Consider the following 27,645-nt stretch of genomic DNA (forward strand, 5'->3'; position numbering starts at 1 on the left):
CCAGCAATAATCCCCTCAATCTCTTGCCTTCTAGGAGTCCTTAACTAGGGGACAGGAAATGAACGAAGAATTCTCCTCGAAAGGAGCAGAGACATGATAAAACTGGAAGAGGCCAAACTTAGGTTACAGCTGCGTACGTCTTGGTAGGTTTAATGGTGTCAGCATAGGATAGAAACAGAAGATAACTTTTAAGCGATACAGGAATGAAAACTATCAACTGACCTAGGTAAAGGTAAAATTGACAGGCGGAATGGATTCCCGAGGGGCAGGAGGACACGCTCAGGAGTGGTAGATTAATTAATTATCTTAATTGTGGTGATGGCTCCATGGGCGTATACATAGGTCAAAACCTATCAACGTGCACACTTTAAACGTGTGGTTTATTTTATGTCAGTTATAACGCAATACAGAATACAACTGTTACACACAAGATGAAGTTGAAAAACATCTGCAGGCATTCCTTGATAAACCCATATTCTGGGTGGACAAGTGATTCATAGGACTCATAGAAACTCAAAGGATCTTAAGGCTCGAAGTCTCCTTGGATGTCCGGGCCTCCCGCCACGCCTCAGGGATCCGGTCTAGATGTGGGGAGGCGGGTAGCGAGGACAGACCATTCCTTCCCCATCGCAGTGGAGTCTTCGCGACTTCAGAGTTGGGTGGAGAGAGCAGTCGATCTGGTGCCCAACATCTGCTTTTTTTCCAGAAGCCAGGGTCAGCATCAGGCATCAGCGTCGGAAAACAAGGGGAACAGGAGGGGACGGAATCTCTGAAGACCGCTCTCCTCCAGGCCTAATCGGCTCGCTAATAAACGCTGAACAGATCACACGCAGCCCTGGGCGTGGAGATGACGTGAAGCTGGTTTCTGCCTTCCTACCGCGGACGGGGGAATGGGTGAGGCGGCCGCCCTCTGGCTCTGTTTAGTTTTAGACCGGCCCATTCACTCCACGGTTTAGGTTTCAAGTCGACCCTATAAAATCGAAGGGCCAAGGTCCGGCAGAACCAGAGGAACTACATTTCCCAGCAGGCCGTGGGCGCCGGGGTGCCGGTTCTTCTTCCCGGCGCGTGCGGAGCAGTCGCTGGTTCTCGGTGTGCAAGCGGACGCATGGATCCCGCCGGCCGGTGGCAGAATCTGCCCAGCGGGCCTAGCCTAAAGCACTTAACTGACCCGTCTTACGGGATCCCACGGGAGCAGCAAAAGCCAGCGTTGCAGGAATTGACGCGGGCGCATGTCGAGTCCTTCAACTACGCTGTGCGCGAAGGGCTCAGCCACGCGGTGCAGGTGAGCGCGGCGTCCCTCGGCGCCGCTTACCCCTGCGCTCCCCGCGACGTGGCGAAGCTCCAGGCGGGCAGAGGAGAGGGGCCCCGCGGGGCTGGAGCAGGGAGGTGGGCGGGAGGATGCGTGTGTGGCTCTGGGGGAGAGGGAGATCCAGGCGGCGGGGGTGAGTGGGACCTGGGTGGAGTGGGGCACTGGCCTCGGGTTGGGGTCCCAGAAAGATGCCTGGGAGGTCCCAGTATAATCCCAAATAGTTGTACCCCTTGATCGCGCCAGACTCCTCGCGGGGCCTGGCAGTTGTAGTCTGAGTCGACTAGGGGAATACTAGATGTGGTTGTGATTGCTGGATTTTTTTGTGATTGCAATCATAGTATCTTGTAGGACAGTTTCAGTTTCTGATACTTGAACTGTCCAAATAATATGTGAGCCATTGAGGTTTCTCTGAAGATTAATTAATACTCCTTCACCATGTGGCAAAAGATAAGGCTGATGGGAAATATTTGTATCGTATCTGTGAGAAAACCCGTAACTAATTAAAGGTTAATTGGCACTGGGGTTTATTAAAACTGAAAAAAAAGAGTCCGGGATTGAGATGATCAAGGAAGGCTTGCTCTAAAATAAAAAAGCACATGTACGTAAGAATTTTTATGAGGAGTAACATATAGACTGGTAGTTCTCAAACTTTTTGGTCCCAGGACCCCTCTCCCACTCCTAAAATTCTTGAGGGATCCTAAAGAGCTTTTGTTATCAGTATTTAGTCTATTAGAAATTAAAATTGAGAAATTTTTAAAACACTAATTCATTTAAAAGATAAATCAATTATATATTAACAGTTTTAATAAAAATATTTTTGGGAAGGAAGATGAAAATGGCGGTAGCCACGGTCTAGGTCCCAGGAGTCTGATGGCTTTAAAGGGCAGCTGGGACCATGGTGCTGTTGGTTACATAGACAGCCTCCCACATTACCAAGGACGTGCTCCTGGGGCCCTATCCCAAAACTCCAGGAGAACGGACCGCCACTGCTAGGAAGTATAACATGGGGATGGAAGACTACCAGCCATACGCAGATGACAGCATGGGGGTATGTCAACTGCCGGAAGCTCCCTGACCTCTCATAGAAGGAGAGGGATCCATGTTATGACTGGGACCACCCAGACCTGAGGTTGAACTGGGGTGAACCGATGCAGTGGAACCTTGACATGTATATCAGGAACCTTGTAGACACATCCCCCATGTCTGTTTCCTGAAATCTCATGTGTAAGTACCTCTTGGGCTTCGTGGTCTTCATGGTGTTCGTGTTTTGGGCTGGGGAAACTTACCTTACCTACCAGCCCCTGGGGACAAAGTGGCATCCTTATAATAATCCGTACCTGGAACGAGGCAGCGGTCCCACCAAAGAGCCCAAACTGGTGGTTCTTTATGAGATCTAAGGAGGTTTCATCAGCTTTGTGCTCCCTAGCGGACTCCCTTCTTTCTAGAGATTTAACCTTAATGAAATCCCATAAAACTTAGTGCTGTGGTTTAAATTTTTTTTTTTTCTAAAGCAGAAAAAATTAAAGGTAAATGATGTTTTTGCATATCTTTTAAATGTCTAAGGGCTTATGAGAAGACAGCTGGATTGCCATTTCTGCTTCTGTATTCGATGGCTTGCGATATGTTGTTTCAATTGAAGTATACGTAGAAAGTGTAGCCTGCACAGATAATGGTAACTGCGGCTTATCTGGTACCATAAGACTAGGTGAAAATGTTGTTACATAAAACAAAGTAAAGTAAATGACTAACATTTATAAAGGGAAGAATAGCCTTTGTCATATTTTTGTTTATTTAGAGTTTTGCCCAATTCCGAGTGGGGGAGGTGGATTCCTTCATTCTGTGAGTCCAAATTAATGCCTCGCAGGCATCTTTTCAGAATACATTCGATTCTCATTCTTCAGGAATTTGTATTTGTGAATTGCCTACTCACTAAAATGTATTTGTAATCCCCAAATCAATATTCACCAACATGTGCAGAGTGGTGACAAATTTGAATCGCCCCATGTGCATCGTGCCAACTGAGGTCCAAGAAGGTGATGCTCTGCTTTCTTGTTTCAGGCTCTCATACTATAAATAAGTATCCTTTTCACAGTCTGTCCACTTTTTCCCATTCTGGTGCTTTTTCTTGGTGATTTTGCTGTTTAAGGTGGCCCTCAAGCCCAGTGGTAAAGTGCTGTCTAATGTTCCAACCGCAGAAAGTCTGTGACGTACCCCTTAAGAGAAAATCTGTGTTAAATAACCTTTGTTCAGTCGTGAGTTAGTGCTGTTGACTGTGAGTTCAGTGTTAATGAATCAACAATATGTATTTAATAAGGTGTCCTTAAAACAAGGTTATGTATTGATCAGTTGAGGAAGTGTGATCAGAGACTCAGAACCTAACTTTGTATTTCCCCAAGAACAGTGGTTCAGTACTCACTAATTCAGTGTCTGTGGCAACTTGATAGACCATGACTATCTCAAGTAATGAGATTGTATTGAGATATAGATGGTGCAGCTGTGGCTTGAAAAAGTGACTCTTCTCCCTTTTAAAAATTAATGCTTCATCCTTAAATAGGACAGGTTAAAATTTCGTTTTAGAGTAAAATATTAAATTCTAAAGCAATGCCAGCTTTAGATAAAATTTTAAAATTTAGAAAAGGTCAACTGAACTGACATGAGGAGGAGAACCTTCTTTATATTCTTGGCTCCATTTTCGGCATTCTTGTTCTAACAGGAAGGCTAGGAGGTTGTTCCCAGTTGATATGTCGGAGAGCTCAGTGATGCCCTTTCCTCAGAACAGCAGAGCTCCCCCCAGGGAGTGGTGCAGAGAAACAGCTCTTGTGGAATGGGAGGAACCGCCAGGGCCACCAGCTATGTGGCTCTGGCTTCAGTGCGAGGCCATCAGGGAATGAAATGTACAAATATCAAAGAAGGGCATTAGACTGTCCGGTCCTAAATCAGGAGGAGGCTTGCATATCCTTGCCCGTTAGCCGCAGTCCCATTTGTCTTGCCACGTACTTAGCAGACACCAGGTATAATAGAGAACGCAGGCACTTGGTTCAGAGAACAGCTTTGTTCTGTGCACAACTGTACCCTGAGCCTGCTACGAATTCGACACATAGTGGACGCTCACGATCTGAAGCAGCGCGTCATCTGTCGTTTTAGGGACTTGGAGTATGAGGAGAATGGTTGTAGCTTTAACCATCTTCTTAGATAGGCCACCTTTGGCATGATGGACATCGGTGCTGGTAGAACGTGTGGGGTTTGGAAGCATCTTAGAGAAAGAGGGCCTTGGAAACACAAGCAGCTCATCATGTGACTTGTATTTCAGGCTATCCCTCCCTTTGAATTTGCTTTCAAAGATGAGCGGATCTCTCTTACTATTGTGGATGCTGTCATCAGTCCACCCATGGTTCCAAAAGGGAATATCTGCAAAGAGCTCAACATTTATCCAGCCGAATGCCGGGGCCGGAGGAGCACGTATCGGGGCAAGCTGACAGTGAGTACCAGTGACAGCGTGTGACTCTCACTGTACGTTTGTGAGAATAAGGCTGATGCCTAGTACAACGTATACCCCAGTTCTGCTTTCTTAGTACTGTCGTCTAAGAGATCCCGTCTTCTAGATCTAAAGCATAAAAGCATTGACTTTACGGCCTTCCTCCTTAGTCTTCTAAAACACTTATTCTTGTAGATCCACATTCTTAAGTATTTTCTTCCTCTCCTTTTCCTTCAGGCTGATATCAGCTGGGCAGTGAATGGCATCTCAAGAGGAATCATTAAACAGTTTCTTGGCTACGTTCCCATCATGGTGAAGTCGAAGCTTTGCAACTTACACAGCCTTCCCCCCAAAGCCCTCATTGAGCACCATGAAGAAGCAGAGGTACCTGCGGGCGGCCAGTGGGCGGCAGGGCTAGGTGGCTGCAAGGCCAGGTGACGCTAGAGAAGGCCTGCGGTGGGGGTGAGCAGATGCGGCACTTGTCAGGGGGAGTCAGGTTTTCTTCTGGATGGGTAAAATGGGGCTGGCTGCCTTGGGTGCATCCTGTGGAGGGCTCAGAATGAGTCTCAAACGAGACAGTCTATGAAAAGTGGCCGTACAGTTAAGAGAATATTATTATTATGGGGGAAGAGTTGATAGGTTTCTCCCGAGTTTTCTGTAGGATACACATGTAGAGATGTCTGCTTTACCATCAGAAAGAGTCTGTGAGCATATTAAATGCTTCCCCTACCTTCCCTTCAGCATTTCAGCTGCGGTCAGTGGTTTTGCAGTATTGAGCTGAAGTGAGCGAGAACAGACTCTGCGTGCAATGGGGACACTGGGTTACGGGGCAGGATGAGGGTGATGGTGTCAGATCTGGGTTTGACACCCAGCAGCTCCACGTACCAGCTTTGGGCACATTCCATCTTTCTGAGCCTCCGTTTCCTCTGCTGGGCATCACAACTGTGCCTCTCATTATTATGAGGATTAAATGGGATGGTAACATAGAGCACCTAGCATGCTTACAGCTGCTTCATAGTGGGGCAGTCGGTATGTAGTAGCTTTTTATTTATTACAGAAATAGGATACCAGAGCTGTAAAAAATATTTTCCTCTTTAGCTAATCTGAATTTCTGGTTTCCAGAGTTGTTGTACAAAGTTTTTTAACCAGGGGCACCTGGGTGGCTCAGTTGGTTAAGCGTCTGCCTTCAGCTCAGGTCATGATCCCGGGGTCCTGGGATTGAGCCCCACATGGGGCTCCCTGCTCTGCAGAGAGCCTGCTTCTTCCTCTGCCTGCCGCTCCCCCTGCTTGTGCTCACTCTCTCTCTCTATGTCAAATGGATAAATAAAATCTTTAAAAGAAACAACAACACAAAATTTTTTAACTAATTTGGGAAACCTTATTTGCCTGGAAGTAAAATGGTTATTGTATTCATCTCTTTAGAGTAAGTTTGTTTTGTTTTGTTTTTTAAGTATCATTTCAAAACAAATCATTTTAGGGGACAAAAGGGCAAGTTAGGTCAGTCCTGTCCAGTGGAGGAAAGTACCCTGGTTTTCTTCCATACTTTTCTCCCAAGTCCCTAGAACCTTTTTAATGCCCTTGAGAAGACTGTTAATCCACACGAGGACAGTGTCCGTACAGTTTCCGAGGGATCTGTAGACCCTTTCGCCTCTGTGTGCCTCTCGGCAGGTTGCACTACATCTGGCAGTTAGATTCGTGTTCACAAGTAACATATCACTGTTTAACAAATTAGAATTCATCTCTTTGGCAGGAAATGGGAGGCTATTTTATAATCAATGGCATTGAAAAAGTCATCCGAATGTTGATTATGCCTCGGAGGAATTTCCCCATTGCAATGATAAGACCAAAATGGAAAACCAGAGGGCCTGGCTATACTCAGTATGGTAAGTGGTAGTGACTTTTGGAATGTTCTCTTAAAAAAGTTTTGTGTTTCTAGTAAGCATTTCTGTGTTAAGATTTTATAGTGGGAAACCCTACTTTTTATTATGTATCATTTTTTTTCACATTGAAAGAACACATGTATTTATGGTATTACTTACGGAGATGGAGGTTGGCCTGACTTAACCAGAGGTAAGTATGGGCCTCAGAAGTCTTCTGGTGCAGGCTTCCGTGGCATTCCTCCTGGGGTCCCTGGCTGACAGCCACCTGGCCTCCAAGCACTCTCTATGACAGTGCCTGGCTTCATAAGACAACATCTTAGAGTCTTGGGCAACCCTGCAATTAAATAATTTATTCCAATAATTGAGCTAAAAATCAGCCTTTATGATAGCTGTACATACTGTATCTAGAATAATAGCGTCTCAGCAAGTCAGAATGCCTAGTCATTTATTCTTCTGCATCACTGATGCAGAATGTCTTAGCAATCTTTGTTTAACGCTGAAACAAAATCTATAAAATTCCGCTTTTCTCCATTTGAATCTTGGGTCAAGCCATCATCTCTTGACCAGATTCCACAGGGTATGGGGAATATAAAGTGCAATATGATCAGACTCTGCAGGGTGCTAGTGATATAATGTGTTATAAGACATGGACCCTGCTCCGGAAGGAAACTTTGAAGTCCTATTACATTTGGCACTTTAGTTACTTTGGGTAGTTTTCAACCCGGGAGATTTTGCACCCTAGAGGACATTTGGCAAGGTCTGGTGACATTTTTAGTTGCCAGTCTTGGCTAACCTTGGTGATATGGCTCAGTTTTTAAGAGGGTAAAAATAATTCAGAAAAAAAAAATGATGAAAGCAATTATGGTATTACTGAGTTTTTGACTTCTTGCTTTGTTTCAATAGGAGTGTCAATGCACTGTGTGAGGGAGGAACATTCTGCGGTCAATATGAACCTTCACTACTTGGAAAATGGCACAGTTATGTTGAACTTCATTTATCGGAAAGAACTGTTTTTTCTTCCTTTGGGATTTGCACTTAAGGTATGACTTCATGAATACATTTCTTTTGTTACGAAGAGCTTCACGGGGCGGGGTCACATTCTTCGCAGAACGGATGGATGGGGTCTCCTCAGCGGAGTTCCTGCTATACCAGCTGTGCACTGCTCCATCACAATTGCCCAAAATTCAGTGGCTTAAACCATCAGTAAACATTTCCCTCTTATTGTTTCTGTGGCCGGGAATCTGGGAGTGGCTCGGGCTGGGGGCACGTCTGCCTCAGGGTCTCAGGAGTTGCAGTGAGATGTCAGTAGGGGCTGCTTGACCAGGGCCGGAGGGTCCACTTCTAAGGTGGTCACTCACGGCTGGCACATCAGTGCGGGCTGTTGGCAGGAGGTCCCAGTTCTTCTCCATGTGAGCCTTTCTGCAGGCTACTTGAGGTAGCTGTCTTCCCCAGGAGAGCAAGGCTGAACCCACAGTCCCCTCTATGATCTGTCCTTGAGAGTCACACATCCACTTTTTCACCATATTGTCTCGGTCACACGGGCCGGCACTGACTTAGTGTGGGAGGAGGCTGTGTAAGGCTGGGAGTACCAGAAGGCAAGGATCACTGGAGCCATCTTGCCGTCTTCTTATCATACAAGCCAGGCCTTATCTCGGAGAGTTCATTTCGATTCACCAATAGTGGAGTGCTAATTTTTCTCGGGTATTAGAAAAATACAGAATTGTTACCGAACGGGTGAAATGGTTTAGTTATTACGGGCAATTCAAAAGAAAACCTTTTTTTCTGTTCTAGGCACTTGTCAGCTTCTCTGATTATCAGATTTTTCAGGAGCTCATCAAAGGCAAAGAGGAGGACTCTTTCTTTAGGAACTCTGTTTCTCAGATGTTGAGGATCGTGATGGAAGAGGGCTGTTCTACACAAAAACAGGTCCTTAACTACCTAGGGGAACGCTTCAGAGTGAAGCTCAGTCTTCCTGACTGGTACCCGAATGAGCAAGCTGCCGAGTTTCTGTTTAAGTATGTGTGCTTTTGCTTACACTGCTTTTTGTGGCACGGAAGCCGTCAGTGGTTCTCTGTATTGATTGTAGTTACAGGGCTGGTGGGTCGTCTGGGACTCAGAACGGCCCTGCGGGTAGGATTGTGGCCTAAGGAAGGAGGGGCCAGCTCTGTTTCTCTGGCCATCCTCACCTTTTCTTTTTATGGTAGTTTCATTTTATTGTATTGTACTTTTACACTTACGTTTTGACACAACTTCAAGCTTCCAGAACTGCTGCAAAAATAGTACAGTGGACACTTTGTTCACCAGTTGTTATCATTTTTACTATATTTGCTTTCTTAATTTCTCTGCACGTGGATAAACGGTTTTCTTTCTGCAACATCTGAAAGTTGTGGGCACCATGGCCCTTTCTTTCCCCAAGGCAAGGACTCCGTGTTCTGTAACCACCGTATAGTTCTTAGCACCATCCCTTTATGTAGCCACAGGTCCCAGCTTGAGCCCTGGAATGGCCAGTGCAACTGAGAAACTGAGTTCTGAAGTTTTGTTTTTGTTTTTTAAATTTTATTTATTTATTAGACAGAGAGCACAAGCAGGGGGAGCAGCAGGCAGAGGGAGAAGCAGGCTCCCCGCTGAGCAGGGAGCCCGAGGCGGGGCTCGATCCCAGGACCCTGAGATCATGACCTGAGCTGAAGGCAGATGCTTAACTGACTGAGCCACCCAAGTGCCCCTGAATTCTGAAGTTTATTTAATTTTAATGAATTTAAATGTAAATGGCCACATGGTGCTTGTCACGCCATGTTGCCAGGGAAGGTGAAAAGCAGTTCTTTGACGATGAGTAGGCGCTTCTAGGTAAACGGGACTTGGGCGCCTTGGTCAGTAGACCATCAGGTTCTAGTAGCAGCCGGATGGTTTTAAGCTTTGCTTTCTCTTTTGACAGCCAGTGCATCTGTATCCACTTGAAATCCAATACTGAAAAGTTCTATATGCTTTGTCTCATGACCCGGAAGCTCTTTGCCTTAGCCAAAGGAGAGTGCATGGAGGACAATCCTGATAGTTTAGTGAATCAAGAAGTCCTGACGCCCGGTCAGCTCTTCCTTATGTTTCTGAAGGTAAGCACCTGCTGCTGTCATCCTGGGCGGCTGTCCCTCTCGTGGAATGGTGTGGCACTTTCCGGCAGTATTGTTCCTGTGTGTTTATGATTTGCGGTCTGGGCGTTTTACATAGTCTGCCTTTTCTTTTTGTCTGTTTGCTGAGCAGTAAGGGACTTTATCAGAGATCTTCATTTATACCAAATTTGGAAATTTCCTTCATGGTTCTTAGAGGCTAAGTGAAGACAGCATCACATCTTAGTCATCACGTTAATGATAACACGTGACTGGCCTAACGTGTGTGATTTCCTTGCTTTTGCACCGGCTTTGTTTTAAGCTTCTGAACCTCTGAGTGTGCGACATGGTAAGAATCTTCAGGAAGGTACACGACAGTGACGTCACCTGAATTGCAGACTTCATGAGCCATCTCACTGAGTGCTGCCACAGGGATTGATGTGTCCTGTGATTTCTGTGCTTGGTTCTGAGGGCTTCTTAATGGCGAGGGAGTGAGAGAGCTCGCAAGGCTTCCCTTGCTGAACTTGACAACAGATCGGGTGGGCGCCATTCTTCATCTTCTGTGGTGTCTGCCTGCCGTGTCTCCCCTCCCTGCCCTAGCCACTGTCTGCTCCGCTTTATACGCCTCAACCTTGCACCGGAGGGGCTGGTGAACCTCCCAGGAAGCTTCTGAGATGCCTCTCCGGCTTCTCTTGCTTTGTCGGGTGCAGCCCTGACATCCAAGTCCCCAGTCACTCGACTGCATTTCTAAGTCCAAAAAGTGCTAGCACCTAGAAAACACGAGTGGGCAGGAGAACCTGACCTGCACTGTCGGAGGCCATTTATAATTTTTATTGTTCTACTTAGTGTGACAGTTGTGCGTTCCACTGTAGATATGTGTTTGATTACACGCCACTGCCTCAGTCTTCAGAATAAGTGTTGGGTTTATGCACCTGCCCAAAGTCTGTCTTTCTAAAGTCTAGAAAATTCTACTGAAATGCATTTGGCCCAAGTGGTCCGTAAGGTACTGCTTCTTGAGGAAAAGTTTGTTGTGAGGCTTAAATACGCAAAGTGCCAGCATACAGAACCTGCCCAAGAAATGCTAGCTGCTCACCTTAGCAAGTTAACGACAAAGGGACAGTAGGCAGTTGTGTGACTAGGGAGAGAGGTTAGCTCCTCATTCCCCCCCGTCTCCTCCTGTCTTGGGTTACAGAGCTGCTGCCGGTGTCTCCGATGCTCACTTGTGTCTTTCTTTCCTCTTTTCTGTCTCTTCTGTCTTATTTTCCATTGTGTTCACATTTCTAGGAGAAGAAAGAGTCAGTCTTTCCTACTAGTTTGTCAGCTCTCTTATATGCTGGGTGTCATTTGGAGACTTCAACCTCTTCTTAGTTGTTTTTATCGTTAGGACAATGGGCTGCTGCTTGGTCTCGAAGCTTTGTTTTTGTTGCCTGTTTCTGCCTGTTGATGCTGTTCTGACTGCTTGATAAGAGCATTTTCATGAAAAACTTTTCTAAAGCCAGAGCAAACCCTTAGTGTCAATAATCTTGACTGGGAGCAGTTTTGCCCCACTCCAAGGGACATTTGACGGTGCCTGGAGACAGTGTGGGTTGTCACAGCCTCAGGGTGCTACTGGCGTCCAGTGGGTAAGGGCCAGGGACACTGCTGGACCTCTGTGCGGGTGCACGGCCCTCACCATGAAGAACTCTCCAGCCAAACTGTCAGTAGTGCCGAGGTGGAGAAACGCTGATGTACGGGAGTTTGCAGCTTCTGTCTTAAGAATGCCTGACCTACACTAGTGCATTGAAAGGCTGGTTTTCAGGTTTATAGGCCAGACGTTTTCCATGTCAAATGTATAAATCAGTGGGCCTTTGTTGCAGACGTACAGATTATGTGGGAGTAAATACGAAACATGAATAATTTGAATGTAATGGCTTCAATTTTATTTCAGGAAAAAATGGAATCTTGGTTAGTGTCTATTAAAATAGCTCTAGACAAGAGGGCTCAGAAAACGAATGTGTCCATAAACACTGAAAATTTGATGAAGATTTTCAATCTGGGAACAGACCTTACAAAGCCATTTGAATATCTTCTTGCCACTGGGAATCTGCGTTCTAAAACAGGTAAAATTAAATCGATTGGCTTCATTTTGGTTACATTTTATTTGCTCAGTGGAGATTTATGTATTGCTGAGAGAGGTCCTCTTTGAAAGTGAACTTGTCCCTTTCAGTACAGACCGATTTCATGTTGTAGATTTGACAAGTGTGTATCAGTCTGAAGGGCCTGAGACAAGGCATCTGTAGACCGTAAATCCACTCCTCGTTGTCACATGCATCTCTGTGCTCCTGCCGGAATACTAAAGACAGCGTAGAGCTGTGAGGAACGCTTACCAGCACAGGTAGTCTGGGAGGGCTGTCGATACGTGCCCGTCCCTAAACCAGGTGCATCACCAGGGCCTGAAAAACGTACATGGTCATTGAGGGCCCAGAAATCTTTTTTTCTAAAACAGATGGTACTGATGCAATTTATTTTTTTAGGACTAAAAACTTCTTACATATTCTCCAGCCTATCTGATGAATCCCATTTAGTTACTTGCTATTTCTTAGTCATTTAATATTTCCCACAAAGGAGGTAGTAGTAGAGGAGAGAGGGAACACGGGGGGCTAATATAATTTGGGAAATCGGGATTTTTACTGCCTTTTTACTACTAGTTTCGTAAACTCTTCCCACACTCATCAGAGCTAATAAACTTTGTGATAGTTCACTCTGCGATTTATAGTATGCCCTGAGGTGTTTGTCCTCAGAGCCTCAAATTAAAATAGACTTGTGTTTTTAAGTTGAGCCTGTTTCTGAACGATTTTTGTTTTATGAAGGTCTTGGCTTCCTGCAAGATTCTGGCCTTTGTGTTGTGGCTGATAAGCTGAACTTCATACGCTATCTCTCCCATTTCCGCTGTGTGCACAGAGGGGCCGATTTTGCCAAGATGAGGACCACCACGGTACGCAGGCTGCTGCCGGAGTCCTGGGGCTTCCTGTGTCCCGTACACACCCCAGACGGGGAGCCCTGTGGCCTCATGAACCACTTGACTGCTGTGTGCGAGGTCGTCACACAGTTTGTATACACGGCGTCTGTTCCCGCTTTGCTGTGCAGCTTGGGTATGTGGGGTGCAGCCAGAAGCCGTCTTGTTTGGGGGTGTGGGTTTTAACAGGTGCGAACTATTAAGGTTTGCTTCTTTGGGGGCTGAACGGAGAATTCCTGCAAGAATTCTGTTTCTTCTTCTGGGCAGGAGTTGGGCTGGTCTCTTGGCTCTAATATAGGTCAGGTGGTGGTGTTTTTTTTTTTGTTTTGTTTTTTTTTTTTTTTTTTTTTGAGAATGAGTGAAGGAGAAATTAAATATTGTAGTTTTGTTCTTTCACCACCACCATCTCCCCAAAAGATGTCAAAGCATTTGAAATAAAGCAGCATTCAGCATTTAATATCAGAAATAACATTTTGGGTTACTCTCCCTGCATCTGGTGGCTCGACCGCTGCATCTCCAAGTAGGAAAACCAGTGTCATTTTTCAGGAAGACAGTTAAAAAGGAGTTGTCTAGTCTGTACCCTGATGTCATCAGAGACATAGCCTTTGTTCCTGGGGACCTTCTAGCTGCTCTCTCTGCCTTGGTAGAATGTCCTGGAATGACCACAAAAGCAAATACATTTTAGCAAGTAGGCAAACTCACAGGTGTGGAATCCACAAATAATGAGGATCAAATCTAGTTAGGTTTTGGGGGGAAGGTTAATCCGTTGACATGGTTCAGATCAAAATGTAGAAGGTAGAGAAGGGAAAGCCTCTCTTACATCCCTGTCCCCCAGCTGCTCTTCCCCCCCACCCCCCTGACAGAGTCACTAGTTGCTCCGTGTGTTCTTGCTGAAGTGATTTAGAAACACTCAAGTGATACAGAAATGTTCTGGCTTAGAGACGAGCACTAGAGGTCTAGAATGACGAAGCGGTTGCTGAGCCCCTCTGGAGGGAATGCTGGCGGTAGGGAAAAGCATCGCGACGTGAGCGTTCTGTTTGTTCACTTCGCCAGGCGTCACTCCGGTTGACGGAGCTCCACATCGACCCTACGGCGAGTGCTACCCCGTCCTGCTGGATGGCGTCATGGTTGGCTGGGTGGATAAGGAGCTCGCGCCTAGCATTGCAGATTCTCTCCGACGTTTTAAGGTGATTTGGGGTCTTTGTGAATTGTCCTATGCCTTGATCTTAGTTTGTCAGTCGTTTTCTCATTGTTGAGGTAGCCCCAGGGCCGTCTAGAGTGGTCAGGGGGTCTGGAGGTCAGAAGCTAATTCCAAAAGTGCCCGGGGGCACCTGGGTGGCTCAGTCAGTTAAGCATCTGCCTTTGGCTCAGGTCATGATCCCAGGGTCCTGGGATCGAGTCCCGAGTCAGGCTCCCTGCTCAGCAGGAGCCTGCTTCTCCTTCTGCTGCCAGTCCCCCTGCTTGTGCGCTCTCTCTGTCAAATAAATAAATCTTTAAAAAAAAAATTATACAGAAGTGCCCGTGCTTCCCCTACAGTGGTAGAGTCTTGTCTTGTGCTGGCCTCGTAGGTCGGCATCGCGACAGATCCTTTAACCCGAAGGCATTTTTTTGGGTAGTTTCCTTGAGGCCCCAGTCTAACAAATTTTAACTTTTTTTGTTTTGTAAATACTAGTGGCATATAGGGGGCCTCAAAATATCTTTTTTATGTTTCAAGTAATATTAAAGATAGGCAAGATATGAGTCATAAGATATAAGTTCACTCTTGAAAGTTTATTTTATTTATTTTTTAAAAAGATTTTATTTATTTGACAGAGAGAGAGACAGCGAGAGAGGGAACATAAGCAGGGGGAGTGGGAGAGGGAGAAGCAGGCTTCCCGCTGAGCAGGAAGCCCGATGCAGGGCTCTATCCCAGGCCTCTGGGATCATGACCTGAGCAGAAGGCAGACACTTAACGACTGAGCCACCCAGGCGCCGCTTGAAAGTTTATTTTTAAAAAGTCAAATAGAATGACCCTATCCATCTCCTGAAGTTTTTCATCATCCCAGACTGAAACTGTGTACTCATTCAACAGGAGCTCCCCGTTTCCCCCTTCCCTAATTCCTGGTAACCACTGTTCTGCTTTTCTTCGTGAACTCTGACTTTGCTAGGTACCTCATGTCAGTGGAATCATACAACAATGTTTGTCCCTTTGTGTCTGGCTTCTTTCACTCAGCATATTTTCCAAGTTCATCCATGTTGCAGCATGGGTCAGAATTGCATTCCTTTTTAAGACTGAGGAGTATCCCGTGGTATACACCAGCACATTTTGTTTAGCCATTCATTCACTGGTGGACACCTGGGTTGCTTCTGCTGTCTGGCTATCATGCCATAATGCTGCTATGAACCTGGGTGTACAAGTACCTGTTCGAGTCCCTGCTTTCAGGTTTTGGGTGTCTACCTAGAATTGGAACTGCTGGATCATACGGTAATTCCGTGTTTCATTCTTGGGTGTGTTTGGTGGAAAATCTGTAATAAATTCCCTTAGATGCACACTGAGTGTATTATATTAGTTTATTCCCTAATAGTCATCGTTCTCTAATAACAGTGATGAATAATGAATCCTAATTTCCTGGAATAAATCCCACTTGGTCATGGTGTATTTTTTTAATTGACCTAAGTATCTGCTTTATAAAAAGAATTAGGACGTTTTCCCTTCTTTTCAATGCCCTGGAACAGTGTATGGATCATTGGGTTATCTGGTCCTAAGTCTGCTAGAATTCCCCTGTGAAACCATCTGGCTCTAGTACTTTTTTGGGTGTAGTTTCTGGATATCTTTCTTTCTTTCTTTTTTCTTTTTTTCCCCTAAGACTTTATTTATTTATTTGAGAGAAAGAGAAACAGAGCACAAGCAGGTGGAAGGGTAGAGGGAGAGAGAAGCAGACTCCCCATTGAGCAAGGACCCCGATGTGGGGCTCGATCCCAGGACTCTGGGATCAGGACCTGAACTGAAGGCAGATGCTTAACTGACTGAGCCACCGAGGTGCCCCTGGATACCTTTATTTCTAATATGGAAATTGATCATCTTTTAAAAGGCTTTCTACCTCTATTGAGGTCTGTTTTAGTAAACTGCATTTTATCCATTTCATCTTGATTTCTTAGAGGTATGCAGAGTATACCCCTGATTTTAAAATTTAGTTTCATTGGATTTTTTCCGGTTGTCATTTCTTCGTACATTTGTGTGTGTCCCCCCTTTTTTCCCTTGATTAGGTTAAGCAAGGGGTGTTTGTTGATTTTTTTTTTTCCTTTTTTAAGAACCAAGAATTTTGATTTGTGCTTTGAACCTTTTTCAGTACTTATACCTCATTAATTTCAAGTTTTATCTTTGTTAACTTGGGGTTTTGTGTGTATATGTGTCTGTTTTTTGGTGGTTTTTTTTTTTAGCTTTTGCATTAAGATTTTAATCCATCTAGTTTTCTTGAAGACTCGATTATGTGACTCCCCTTAAGTTCTGATATATAGGTTTCATTATTTTTTCACAGGACTGTAATATGGGTTTGTATTTTACCCAGAAGTTGATTAATAGAAGTTTTGTTGTTTTGTTTTTTAAATTCCAGGTGGAAGGGCCTTTTCATTGAACACAGTTTAAAATAAAACCAGTACTATATTCTAGACATATTCTGTATATAGTACTATGTTCTATTCACGTACTATATTCTAGACATCGGAGGACAAAGTTTCACTTAGTGTGTTCACACGCACCTTCTCGGTTTACCTTTCCCCCATCCTCCCCTGTTACCATTTTGCCGCATAATGGGGCTGAGCCCCCCAGAAGGCAGGGCTTTTGCCAACTGTGGATACTGGGTGAGTGGCATTCTGTGTGGTGATGAGACTGGCAGGGCACTAGGTTGTTACTGGCATAACTAATTTCCTGATACTGCTTTTTATATTTGACCTCCTTTCCCATTCTGCCCACCTCCTGGGTGGCAGGGGATAGATGAAAAACACATCACTCCTGCTTAATTAAACTCTCTCTTTGTTGAAAACAGGTGTTGAGAGAAAAAAGAATTCCTCCCTGGATGGAAGTGGCCCTTATCCCCATGACAGGAAAACCAAGTCTGTACCCAGGATTGTTCCTCTTTACCACTCCTTGTAGACTGGTGCGGCCTGTGCACAACTTGGAATTCGGCAAAGAAGAACTAATTGGAACCATGGAGCAGGTCCGTAGAGCATCGTGATTGGTGCCTGTGTGTGCTCGTGTAGTGTACAACTTGCGGAGACTTAGTAACCACTGTATTTTACAAGTGTTATCGGGGCACCTGGGTGGCTCAGTCAGTTAAGCGGCCAACTCTTGATTTTGGTTAAGCTCGCGATCTCAGGGTTGTGGGATCGAGCCCCACATCGGGCTCCCTGCTCAGTGGGGAGTCTGCTTCAGATTCTCTCTCCCTCTCTATCTGCCCCTCCCCCTGCTGCCTGCTTTCTCTCTCTCAAAAAAAAAAATCTTTTTATAAATAAAGTGTTGTCATTGTTTAATAACAATTGGGCATTTGAAAGAAAATCAGAACTCACTTTCTGCTTTCTCTGTGACCAGCACAGAGCCGTTTTCGCATGGCCCCTCACTCTGCTCACACATTGAGGGAGACGGTGGGCGGTCACATTACCTGCCTTCCCATCCTGCCCAGCTCCTTTGCATCTGGCTCTGCCTCAGGTGGTGAGGTGCGAACATTCGGTGAGACTTACAATATTTGCCTACGTCTTTGCAGTTGCGAAACTGTGGGCTTTGTGCTACCTTAAAATGTCTTTCTTCCTGTGCTTCACCGTTGGACCGGGGTGGATTTAGGATGAAATGTGTCAGGCAAACAGTAGTTCTGACTGGAAGCCTCCCTGTGCTTCCCAATGGATCCTATCAGTGCTCATGATGCTGAGTGGGGAAGGTTTTCGTTCGTCTTTGAGCCTTAAACTCTGAGAGAGGAAGAGTCAGTATGTTAGCAGTCGTTCTGTGCCGTGAACTTCCTCGTCCTTCCTCTTTTCCAGATCTTCCTGAACGTTGCCATCTTTGAGGATGAGGTTTCGGCTGGAGTTACCACTCACCAGGAGCTCTTCCCTCACAGCCTGCTGAGTGTGATCGCCAACTTCATCCCTTTCTCCGATCACAACCAGAGTCCTCGCAACATGTACCAGTGCCAGATGGGTAAGGGGGGGGGTGGTATCCACACAAGAAAGGCGCTTGTAACTTTTTTATTGTGAAATCATTTCAAACTCAGAGAAATGTCGTGAGCATGGCACAAAGAACTCCCGTAAGCCCTTTATGTGGATTCTGTTAACATTTTGTCCCACGTGTACTGTTTTTCATTTGGAGGTAAGTTGCAGACCCGATGCCCCTCTAGCCCTAAATATTTCATTGTGCGTTTCCTGACAGTAAGGGTGTTTTCCTGCATATAACAAGGGCAAGTGTTAACATCAGGCAGTTTAACATCGATGTCATTATACTGCTTCGTAGTCCTTACTCAGATTTTGACCCAAAAATACCGGTTATGGCACATTTTTTTCTGTGTAGCACCCAGTCCAGGATCACATGTCGCATTTAGTTGTCGCATCTCTTTAGTCTTTTAAATTAGATCCTTGGCCTTTGTCTTTCTTGACAATGACATTTTTGAACAAAAGGGTAATTTATTTCGTGGAACGTTCATCGATTTGGATTTGTCTGAGATCTTGTGAATTGATTTTTGAAGAACACAAGCTGTTGTCACCCACGCCTCACCACTTCCGGTGCTCTGCCTGCCTCCTGAGGATTCCGGTTTTCATTAAGTGTCGTATCCCTTGAGCCTGAAAACCTTCCTTTAGCACTTTTTTTATAGTTCAGGTTGCTGGCTACAAATCCTCTTGGTTTGTATTTCTCTGAAAATGTCTCTGTTTGTCTTCGCTTGGAACTGGATGTACGATTCTGATTTGACAGTTATAATTTTTCCACACTTAAGAGATACTCCTGGGTCTCTTCTTGGTCTCTGTCATTTGTGCTGGAAGTCAGTGGGTATGTGTCGTCATTTGCTTGTATATAGTGGTTATTTTCCCGTCCCTGAGATTTTCTCATTGTATCTGGTTTGTAGCCGATTGAGTATGATATGCTAGATATGATGTTCTTTGTGCTTGGGCTTTACTGGTCTTCTAAAATCTGTTTTAAAAGGTTTCAGGGGCGCCTGGGTGGCGCAGTCGTTAAGCGTCTGCCTTCAGCTCAGGGCGTGATCCCAGCGTTCTGGGGTCGAGCCCCACATCAGGCTCCTCCACTATGAGCCTGCTTCTTCCTCTCCCGCTCCCTCTGCTTGTGTTCCCTCTCTCACTGGCTGTCTCTCTGTCGAATGAATAAATAGAATCTTTAAAAGAATAAAAAAATAAAAGATTTCATCAAATTTGTAGTTTTCTGCCATTATTTCTAGAAACACTGCTTCTGCCCCATTCTCTCATACCTCTGAGATTTCCGTATGTGTCATCCATGTTAAACCTTTTGATATTGCCCTGTAAACCGTGGGGTTTCTGTTCCCTTTTTTTCTTTTTTTTCTCTCTCTTCAGACTGGATCATTTTTATTGATCTATCATTACCCTCACTTTTCATTCTATTTCAGATACTTAATTTTTCTGCCTAGATTTTCCGTTTGTTTCTTTTTTGTACTTTGTTTTCTCAGAGATTGCTGTCTTCTTTGGGAACATATTTTCCTTTATCTTTTTGAGCATAGTTGTAACACGTTTTTAAAAACCATTGTCTGGGGCGCCTGGGTAGCGCAGTCGTTAAAGCGTCTGCCTTCGGCTCAGGGCGTGATCCCGGCGTACCGGAATCGAGTCCCACATCGGGCTCCTCTGCTATGAGCCTGCTTCTTCCTCTCCCACTCCCCCTGCTGTGTTCCCTCTCTCGCTGGCTGTCTCTCTGTCACATAAATAAATAAAATCTTAAAAAAACAAAAACAAAACCATTGTCTGCTAATTCTAACACCTTTTTTTTGAGATTTATTTATTCATTTATTAGAGAGAGAGTGCTCTCGTACCCAGAGGGAGAGGGAGAAGCAGAAGCAGACTCCCTGCTGAGCAGAGAGCCCAACGTGGGGCTCGACCTGAGCCACCCAGGTACCCCGCTAATTCCAACATCTTGGTCATCTCAGGATTAATCTCCATTGATTACATTATTTCTTGCGTATGGGTTGTGTTTTCCTGTTTCTTTGTATTTCTAGTACTGTTGGATCATATCAGGAACATTGTGAGTGATAGGTTTTAAGACTCTGGGTTCTGTTATGTTCCTTTGAAGAGGACTGGTTTTTAGATTCAACTGATAGGTAGCTGAACACAGGGGTTAAAGTATGTTCTTTTAGCCTTAGGGGGGTGCTTAGATCTGTCCCATGCATACAGAGTTCAGTCCACCAAAGATTTGGACTCAGTTTATATGTAGAATGTAAGGGTCTCCCTTTATGGTTTTTCGTTTCTAAAACTTCCCCCCTTACTATCCAGTTGCTGTTGTGTTCTGAACTCTATTCCTTGGCTCTTCAAGCTAGTAAAACTGTAGGTTTCTATCTAGGTTGTAGCCACTGTAGTGACTGCACCATCAGGCCAAAACAAAGAAAAACATTAAAAACTGAAAAAGCTAGTAGTTCACTGTGTTCCGTTTCTTTTGTCCAAGTGTAAATGACTCTCCAGTTCTCACTGCTTTTGGTTACTCTCCAGTGCTTTCAGACTCTGGGTGTGGGTGTGGGTGTGGGTGGGCGTGGGCATGCGCGCACGCCCTGTGGTGGTTTTTTGTTTTGTATTGTTCTGGGTCTTATGTGCTGAATGTGGTCTTGTAGGAGTAGCCTTCTGTTACTGGAAGCTGGAAGTCTCCTTTTCTATATTTTAAAATTATATATACACACACACACACACACACACATATATATATATACACACACACACACACACACACACACACACATATAGTCTTAAAAATCATTTTGTTTCAGATTGATTCTCTATAATGTAAAGTAGTAGAAAGAAGTCTTAAACTTCCCTACCCTGTGTACCCCACACCCAGAATTAACAAATATTGACATTTTGCACTGTGTGTTTAAGAAAGTAATCTGATAATGGTTACTGTCCCCTTTTCACCCCTTCTCTTCCTCCACTAGTAATACCCTGTAGTTTATATATATCCTGTATTATCCCCTTTTTATGTTTTTCTTACGTTGTACACATGTCCACAAACTAGTATGGCATTGTCTGGGATGTGTTACAAATGTACATAGATCGTATAATGTTAATGTCCTCCTGTGCTTTCTCAGCATTGTTTTCATGGTCTGCTTACATGGATACGTGTGGTTCTGCTTCATTCAGGCCGTGTATTAGTCTGCAGTGAGCAGAACCACCACGATGGATTTAATCATTCCCCTATGGTGAATGTTTTATTGTTTCCAATTTAATATATGACCTTTATAATCAAGGGGAAAAAACAAGATGCTAAGGGTTTTTTTCCCTTTGTAGGGAAGCAAACCATGGGCTTTCCACTTCTTACTTACCAAGCTCGATCAGATAATAAACTGTATCGTCTTCAGACTCCACAAAGCCCCTTAGTGAGACCATACATGTATGATTACTATGACATGGATAACTATCCAATTGGGACAAATGCCATCGTTGCTGTTATTTCTTACACTGGCTACGATATGGAAGATGCCATGGTAAGTTCTACCAAGAGATGTACATTCCTTTTAATTTTCAACTTTCTGTTTACTGTTTTTCTATGTCCTGGCATGTGAGCACTCTGTCAAATGATTAATTGCTCGTCTCCATTGAAACTGGCAAGCCCTGAGGGATAGTCACTAAATATTCAGATATGCATATATTGTGCGTATTTGAGTGCATAGTATGAGTAGATATTGAATGAATATAGTCTTGGATAAATCTACCTTTTATATTTATGCATGATTAGGTTGTAAGCCATGTATAAGTGGGTTTTAATAGTGAGGTGGCTTGGAAAATGTGGAGTGTTTTGTTTAAGATTTTACTTATTATTTCTTTGAGAGAGAGAGAGCATAAGCAGTGGGGAGGGGAGAGGGAGAGGGAAAAGCAGACTCCCCACTGAGCAGGGAGCCTGCCACGGGGCTCGATCCAAGGGTCCTGGGATCAGGACCTAGGCCAAAGGCAGATGCTTAACTGACTAAGCATGCAGGCGCTCCTGAAAATTTGGAGTTTTTAGAGTAGAATGCCAGTTACCCTAAACCAAGTATTTTAATTCTAACCATTTTTATTGTGAAAATCCCCATTTGGCCGCAGTCTCTTAAATGAATGATTCTTTGACCTTGTAGATTGTGAATAAGGCCTCCTGGGAACGAGGCTTTGCCCATGGAAGTGTCTACAAGTCTGAGTTCATAGATCTTTCTGAAAAAATTAAACAAGGAGATGATAGTCTGGTGTTTGGAGTCAAACCTGGTGACCCGCGGGTTTTGCAGAAGTTGGACGATGACGGATTGCCGTTTATCGGGGCACAGCTACAGTACGGAGAGCCGTATTATAGCTACCTGAACCTCAACACCGGGGAAAGCTTCGTGACGTACTATAAGTAAGTTCGGGTACCCAGTGCTCTTTTTTATTTTTTTTTAAATTTTTTTTTTTAAGATTTTATTTATTTATTTGACAGAGATAGAGACAGCCAGCGAGAGAGGGAACACAAGCAGGGGGAGTGGGAGAGGAAGAAGCAGGCTCATAGCAGAGGAGCCTGATGTGGGGCTCGATCCCATAACGCCGGGATCACACCCTGAGCCGAAGGCAGACGCTTAACCGCTATGCCACCCAGGCGCCCCCCAGTGCTCTTTTTTAAAGGCTGTTTCTCACTGAAATTGCGGAGGTCAGTGAAAGTTATCTTGTAACAGGAGAATTTTGGAGAAGATATAAGTGGTAGCTCAGTTAGTAACTCAGTCATAACTGAATCGGCGTCTCTTATATGAGACAAGGTTCTGTGTCTGCTGGACGGCCTTTGTTTTTCTACTTCTCTTGTCTGTTATGATTTGACAGGCTGCCTGTGACTTTTAAAACTAGGCCATTCAGACTTGATCATCTCTCTCATGCATATTGTTAGGGATTTCCCTAGCTAAAAAAGTCAAGTTCATGATGCCTCTTGTTCAAAGTAAAAAATGTGTAGCTTATTTGACATCTATGAAATGGTTTCAGCAGNNNGGTCTTCGTAATCGTGTTCTGGTGGTCTCTGTTGCTGTCCTTTCAGATGAGCAGAGTTAGGTCGCGAACAGAATGGTAGCCCTGTTTGTAAACACTCTGAGGGATACCAACTCTATTTGGACTGGAGAATAGATGTGAGAGTAAGTTTTACAAATATCCCTTACGAAGATGAAGCACTAATTATGTCAATAAAACTTAGGTGTCTTTGTCATTTTAAAGAAAACAGTTTGACCTTCCGTCTGCTTTTTTTCCCCCAGGAGTAAAGAAAATTGCATTGTGGATAACATCAAAGTGTGCAGTAATGACACCGGCAGTGGGAAGTTCAAGTGTATTTGCATCACGATGAGAGTCCCCCGGAACCCAACTATCGGAGATAAATTCGCTAGTCGCCACGGGCAGAAGGGCATCTTGAGCAGGTTGTGGCCAGCGGAGGACATGCCGTTCACCGAGAGCGGGATGGTCCCCGACATCCTGTTCAATCCTCACGGCTTCCCCTCGCGCATGACCATCGGGATGTTAATTGAAAGCATGGCAGGGAAGTCTGCTGCTCTGCACGGTCTGTGCCACGATGCGACACCCTTCACGTTTTCAGAGGAGCCCTCGGCCTTAGAGTACTTCGGCGAGCTGTTAAAAGCCGCTGGCTACAACTTCTACGGCACCGAGAGGCTGTACAGCGGCATCAGCGGGATAGAACTGGAAGCAGACATTTTCATAGGCGTGGTTTATTATCAGCGTCTACGCCACATGGTCTCGGACAAATTCCAGGTTAGAACCACGGGAGCCAGAGACAAAGTCACGAACCAGCCTATTGGAGGAAGAAATGTCCAGGGTGGCATCCGTTTTGGGGAGATGGAGCGGGATGCTCTTTTAGCTCATGGTACCTCTTTTCTCCTCCATGACCGCCTCTTCAACTGTTCGGATCGCTCGGTAGCCCACGTGTGCGTGAAGTGTGGTAGTTTACTCTCTCCGCTGTTGGAGAAGCCACCCCCTTCTTGGTCGGCCATGCGCAACAGGAAATACAGCTGTACTTTGTGTGATCGCAGCGACACTATCGACACCGTTTCTGTGCCTTACGTCTTCCGGTATTTCGTAGCTGAACTGGCCGCTATGAACATCAAGGTGAAACTGGATGTCATTTAACTCCATGTGGCCTTTTGGGTTAGGAGAACTACCAGATTAAAACAAAATACACCTTGAGCTCAGTGACGATGTGACTTGGTTACTCTGGAGTTTTTTCAAGGGTATTTGAGTTTTCCACCAGCCAAGAATCTGGCAACTAAGAATTCAGGATTTCTGAGTCTGACCAGTATAATAACTGCTGAAGTTGATTTTTCAGTAAATTTGTTCAAAAATTCCACAAGTATCTTAAAAAATGATACACCGATAAGTAGAAGGATATATAGGGAAGTCTTTCCAGCCCCAGGGTCTTTGTGCCCTGCTTTCAGTACATGTCTGTCTAGCACAGAGGAATCCAGTACAAATACGACGCAAGCCGCATATGTAATTCTATACTTGCTTCTGTCCACATTAAAGTAAAAGCCAAGGGTAGCTCTACTGAAGTGTAATTGTTACATAAAACTGCGCGTAGCTAACGTGTACAATTTGATGGGTTTGAGCATACGTATACCTGTGAAATGATCACCACAATCGAGGTAATAAACATCACCTCCAAAAGACTCCTTGTGCCCTTTGGGGTGGTGTGTGTGTTTTTTTGGTAAAAACACTGAATTTGACATCTACCCTTTTTTTTTTTTTTAAGATTTTATTTATTTATGTGACAGAGAGACAGCCAGCGAGAGAGGGAACACAAGCAGGGGGAGTGGGAGAGGAAGAAGCAGGCTCCCAGCGGAGGAGCCTGTTGTGGGACTTGATCCGGGAACGCCAGGATCACGCCCTGAGCTGAAAGCAGATGCTTAATGACTGCGCTACCCAGGCGCCCCTGACATCTACCCTTTTAACACACGTTTAGGTGTACGATAGAGTATGGTTAACCACAGGGAGAACTGACTCATCTTGTATCCGTGGAACTTCACGCCTGTTCAGCAGCAACTCCCCATTTCCCTCCAGCTCCTGGTAGCCATCGTTCTAGGCTGTGAGTTCGACCCTTTAGATACCTCATACAAGTGAGATCATGCAGTATTTGTGCTTCTGTGACAGGCTTATTTCACTTAGCATAATGTCCTTCAGTTTTAGCCATGTTGTTGCATATGGCAAGGTTTCCTTATTTTTTTAAGGCTGAACAATATTCCACTGGATGTGTAGAGCACATTTTCTTTACCTGTTCATCTTTTTTTTTTTTTTTTAGATTTTAGTTATTAGAGAGAGAAAGCACCAGCAGTGAGGGGGTTGGAGTGGGGAGAGGGGAGAAGCAGGCTCCCTGGAGCCCAATGTGGGGTTCAATCCCAGGACCCCGGGATCATGACCTTAGCCGAAGGCAGATGTTTAACCACCTGAGCCACCCAGGCGCCCCTGTTGTTCATCTCCTGATAGACATTTAGGTTGCTTCCATACCTTAGAAATACAGTGTTCATATGCTATATTTTATTTAATGTAATACAGTCAAAATGCCATTTCCACATGTAATAAATATAATTTATGGAGATATCTTACATTCTTTTTTCACACTAATCTCTCAAATCCAGGGGCCGTTTTTTCTGTGTACAGTATTTCGTTGTATGGATGTACTGTCCGTTGGTGCGTATTTGGGCCGCTCCGTTCTTTGGCTACTCTAAACGGTGCTGGCAGTAGATAACCTTGTATCCACTTGTGAATACATGCTCTTTGAGCTTAAACTTTACTAAGATAGTTCTTGAGTCTGGCTTTAGGTGTCTGTTACTAACTGTAAGGCAGATAGGGCTAGACTGGGAAAAATAGTATATTCTGGCTTTGCGTCATGAAACTGTTGGGGAAAAAAATAAGAATGCCCTCAATCGATTGGCTGATACTCCCACCTACTGTTAGTAGAATCCCAGCTGAACTTTACCACCCCGTTCCAGTCTCTGTGTATCTCACCATCCCATGGCTGAGGTATGTTGTTCCAAGTCTCCCAATTTTTTTAGGAGCACTAAAAATGGTAATAAATAAAATTTGTTTCAAGTTTTTATTTAAATTCCAGTTAATATATAGTATAATATTAGTTTCAGGAGTGGAATTTAGAGATGTGTCACTTACATATAACACCCAGTTCTCATCGCAAGTGCCCTCCTTAATTCCCATCACCCATTTACCCCATCCCCCTGCCCACCTCCCCTCCAGCAGCCCTCAGTTGGTTCTCTAGAATTGAGAGTCTTTTATGGTTTGCCTCTCTTCCTCCCACCCCTCACTACATTCATCTCTTTTATTTCTTAAATTCCACATACGAGTGAAATCATGTCTTTATCTCTTGACTTATTTGCTTAGCTTTTTGAAATTCACACAATTGACATTGGGACAATTCACAGAGTCCTAGTTCACCAGTTTTACATGCAGTCCTTTATATGTGTGTATAGTTCTCATCAATCTTACCATGTGTAGACTGATGTAACCAACATAATCAAGACACACGACTACAAACCGTAAGTGGCTCAATCATGGGAAACAAACTGAGGGCTGCTGGAGGGGAGCAGGGTGAGGGGGATGGGGTAACTGGGTGATGGACATTAAGGAGGAAAAGTGATGAACACTGGGTGTTATGTAAGACTGATGAATCACTGACCTCTACCTCTGAAACTAATACATTGTATGTAAATTAATCGAATTTAAATTTAGAGAGACGCACAACTATTACCCACCATCAGGCTCTGTGCCATGTTTTCCCTTTATAGCTGTCCCTAACCCTATCCCCCACCTTTAACCCCTGGCAACCACTAATCTATTCTCTTAGTCCCCTCTAATTTTGTTATGTCAAGAATATTATATAAATGAAATCATATAGCGTGTGACCTTTTGAAATTGGCCTTTTCCACTCAATGCGATTCCCCTGAGATCCAGTCAAGTTCTTGCACGTGTCAGTAATTTATTCCTTCTTAATGCTACTTAGCCCTCCATGATACGGAGCAGTAAACTGTAAATGATAAAGTAAACATCATCATTTGGGCCTGGTTTTTGGTAGATGATGTTTTGGTGTCCTGTCTTAAGAACTCTTCAAGCCCAAAGATTTTATCATATGTTATCTTCTAAATGTTTATAATTTTATGCTGTACATTTAAATCTATATCCCTTTTGAGTTGTTTTTTTTTTTTTAAGAGTTACCCATTAGAGTGTGCGAGTGGAGGTGCAGGCGGGGAGAGGCAGACAGTCTTAAGCAGACTCCGTGCTGAGCGGGGAGCCCGACGCAGGGATCCATCGCAGAACCCTGAAATCACCACCTGAGCCGAAATCAAGAGTCGGCTGCCCAACTGACTGAACCACCCAGGTGCCCCTCGAGATTTTGTGTGTGTGTGTGTAAGGTATGAGGTTCAGATAAAGTTCTTTTTTTTTTTCCTGCCAGAGGATTGGGTGATATATTATGTATCTATTTGAATGTTGTGTTGGTATAACAAATCCGTGTATGCGGTGAAGGGATACAGGTATAGACAAGATACATATTTATACAAATGGAATGTTGTTACAAAACAAATGTCTTCAAAGGAAGGATGGAGCTGTATGTAAAACTGGATGTTACTCATATCTATGAATGGAATATAGCCTAACAATATTTTAAAGAAGTAAATACAAAATTGAATGATAGGTTAATTATCTGAATA

At 44.4% G+C, this 27,645-nt stretch overlaps 1 protein-coding gene and 1 pseudogene across 1 annotated transcript; both read left to right on the forward strand.

Annotated features, from left to right (window-relative positions):
- The first annotated feature begins 127 nt into the window (after positions 1 to 127).
- On the forward strand, positions 128 to 24,597 carry POLR1B (RNA polymerase I subunit B). Its single transcript, XM_008700122.2, has 15 exons — positions 128 to 1,282; positions 4,620 to 4,787; positions 5,022 to 5,168; positions 6,535 to 6,667; positions 7,568 to 7,704; positions 8,456 to 8,679; positions 9,597 to 9,768; positions 11,690 to 11,861; positions 12,612 to 12,893; positions 13,811 to 13,944; positions 16,783 to 16,953; positions 17,768 to 17,924; positions 21,230 to 21,426; positions 22,054 to 22,307; positions 23,179 to 24,597. The coding sequence occupies exons 1-15, from the start codon at positions 1,106 to 1,108 to the stop codon at positions 24,059 to 24,061; spliced, it is 3,408 nt and encodes a 1,135-aa protein (XP_008698344.1). The 5' UTR covers positions 128 to 1,105; the 3' UTR covers positions 24,062 to 24,597.
- Positions 1,298 to 3,309, forward strand: LOC121101004 (annotated as a pseudogene).
- Positions 24,598 to 27,645: the final 3,048 nt, after the last annotated feature.

Source organism: Ursus maritimus, unplaced genomic scaffold, assembly GCF_017311325.1.
Source record: "Ursus maritimus isolate PB19 unplaced genomic scaffold, ASM1731132v1 scaffold_6, whole genome shotgun sequence".
Classification (NCBI taxonomy): Eukaryota; Metazoa; Chordata; class Mammalia; order Carnivora; family Ursidae; genus Ursus; species Ursus maritimus.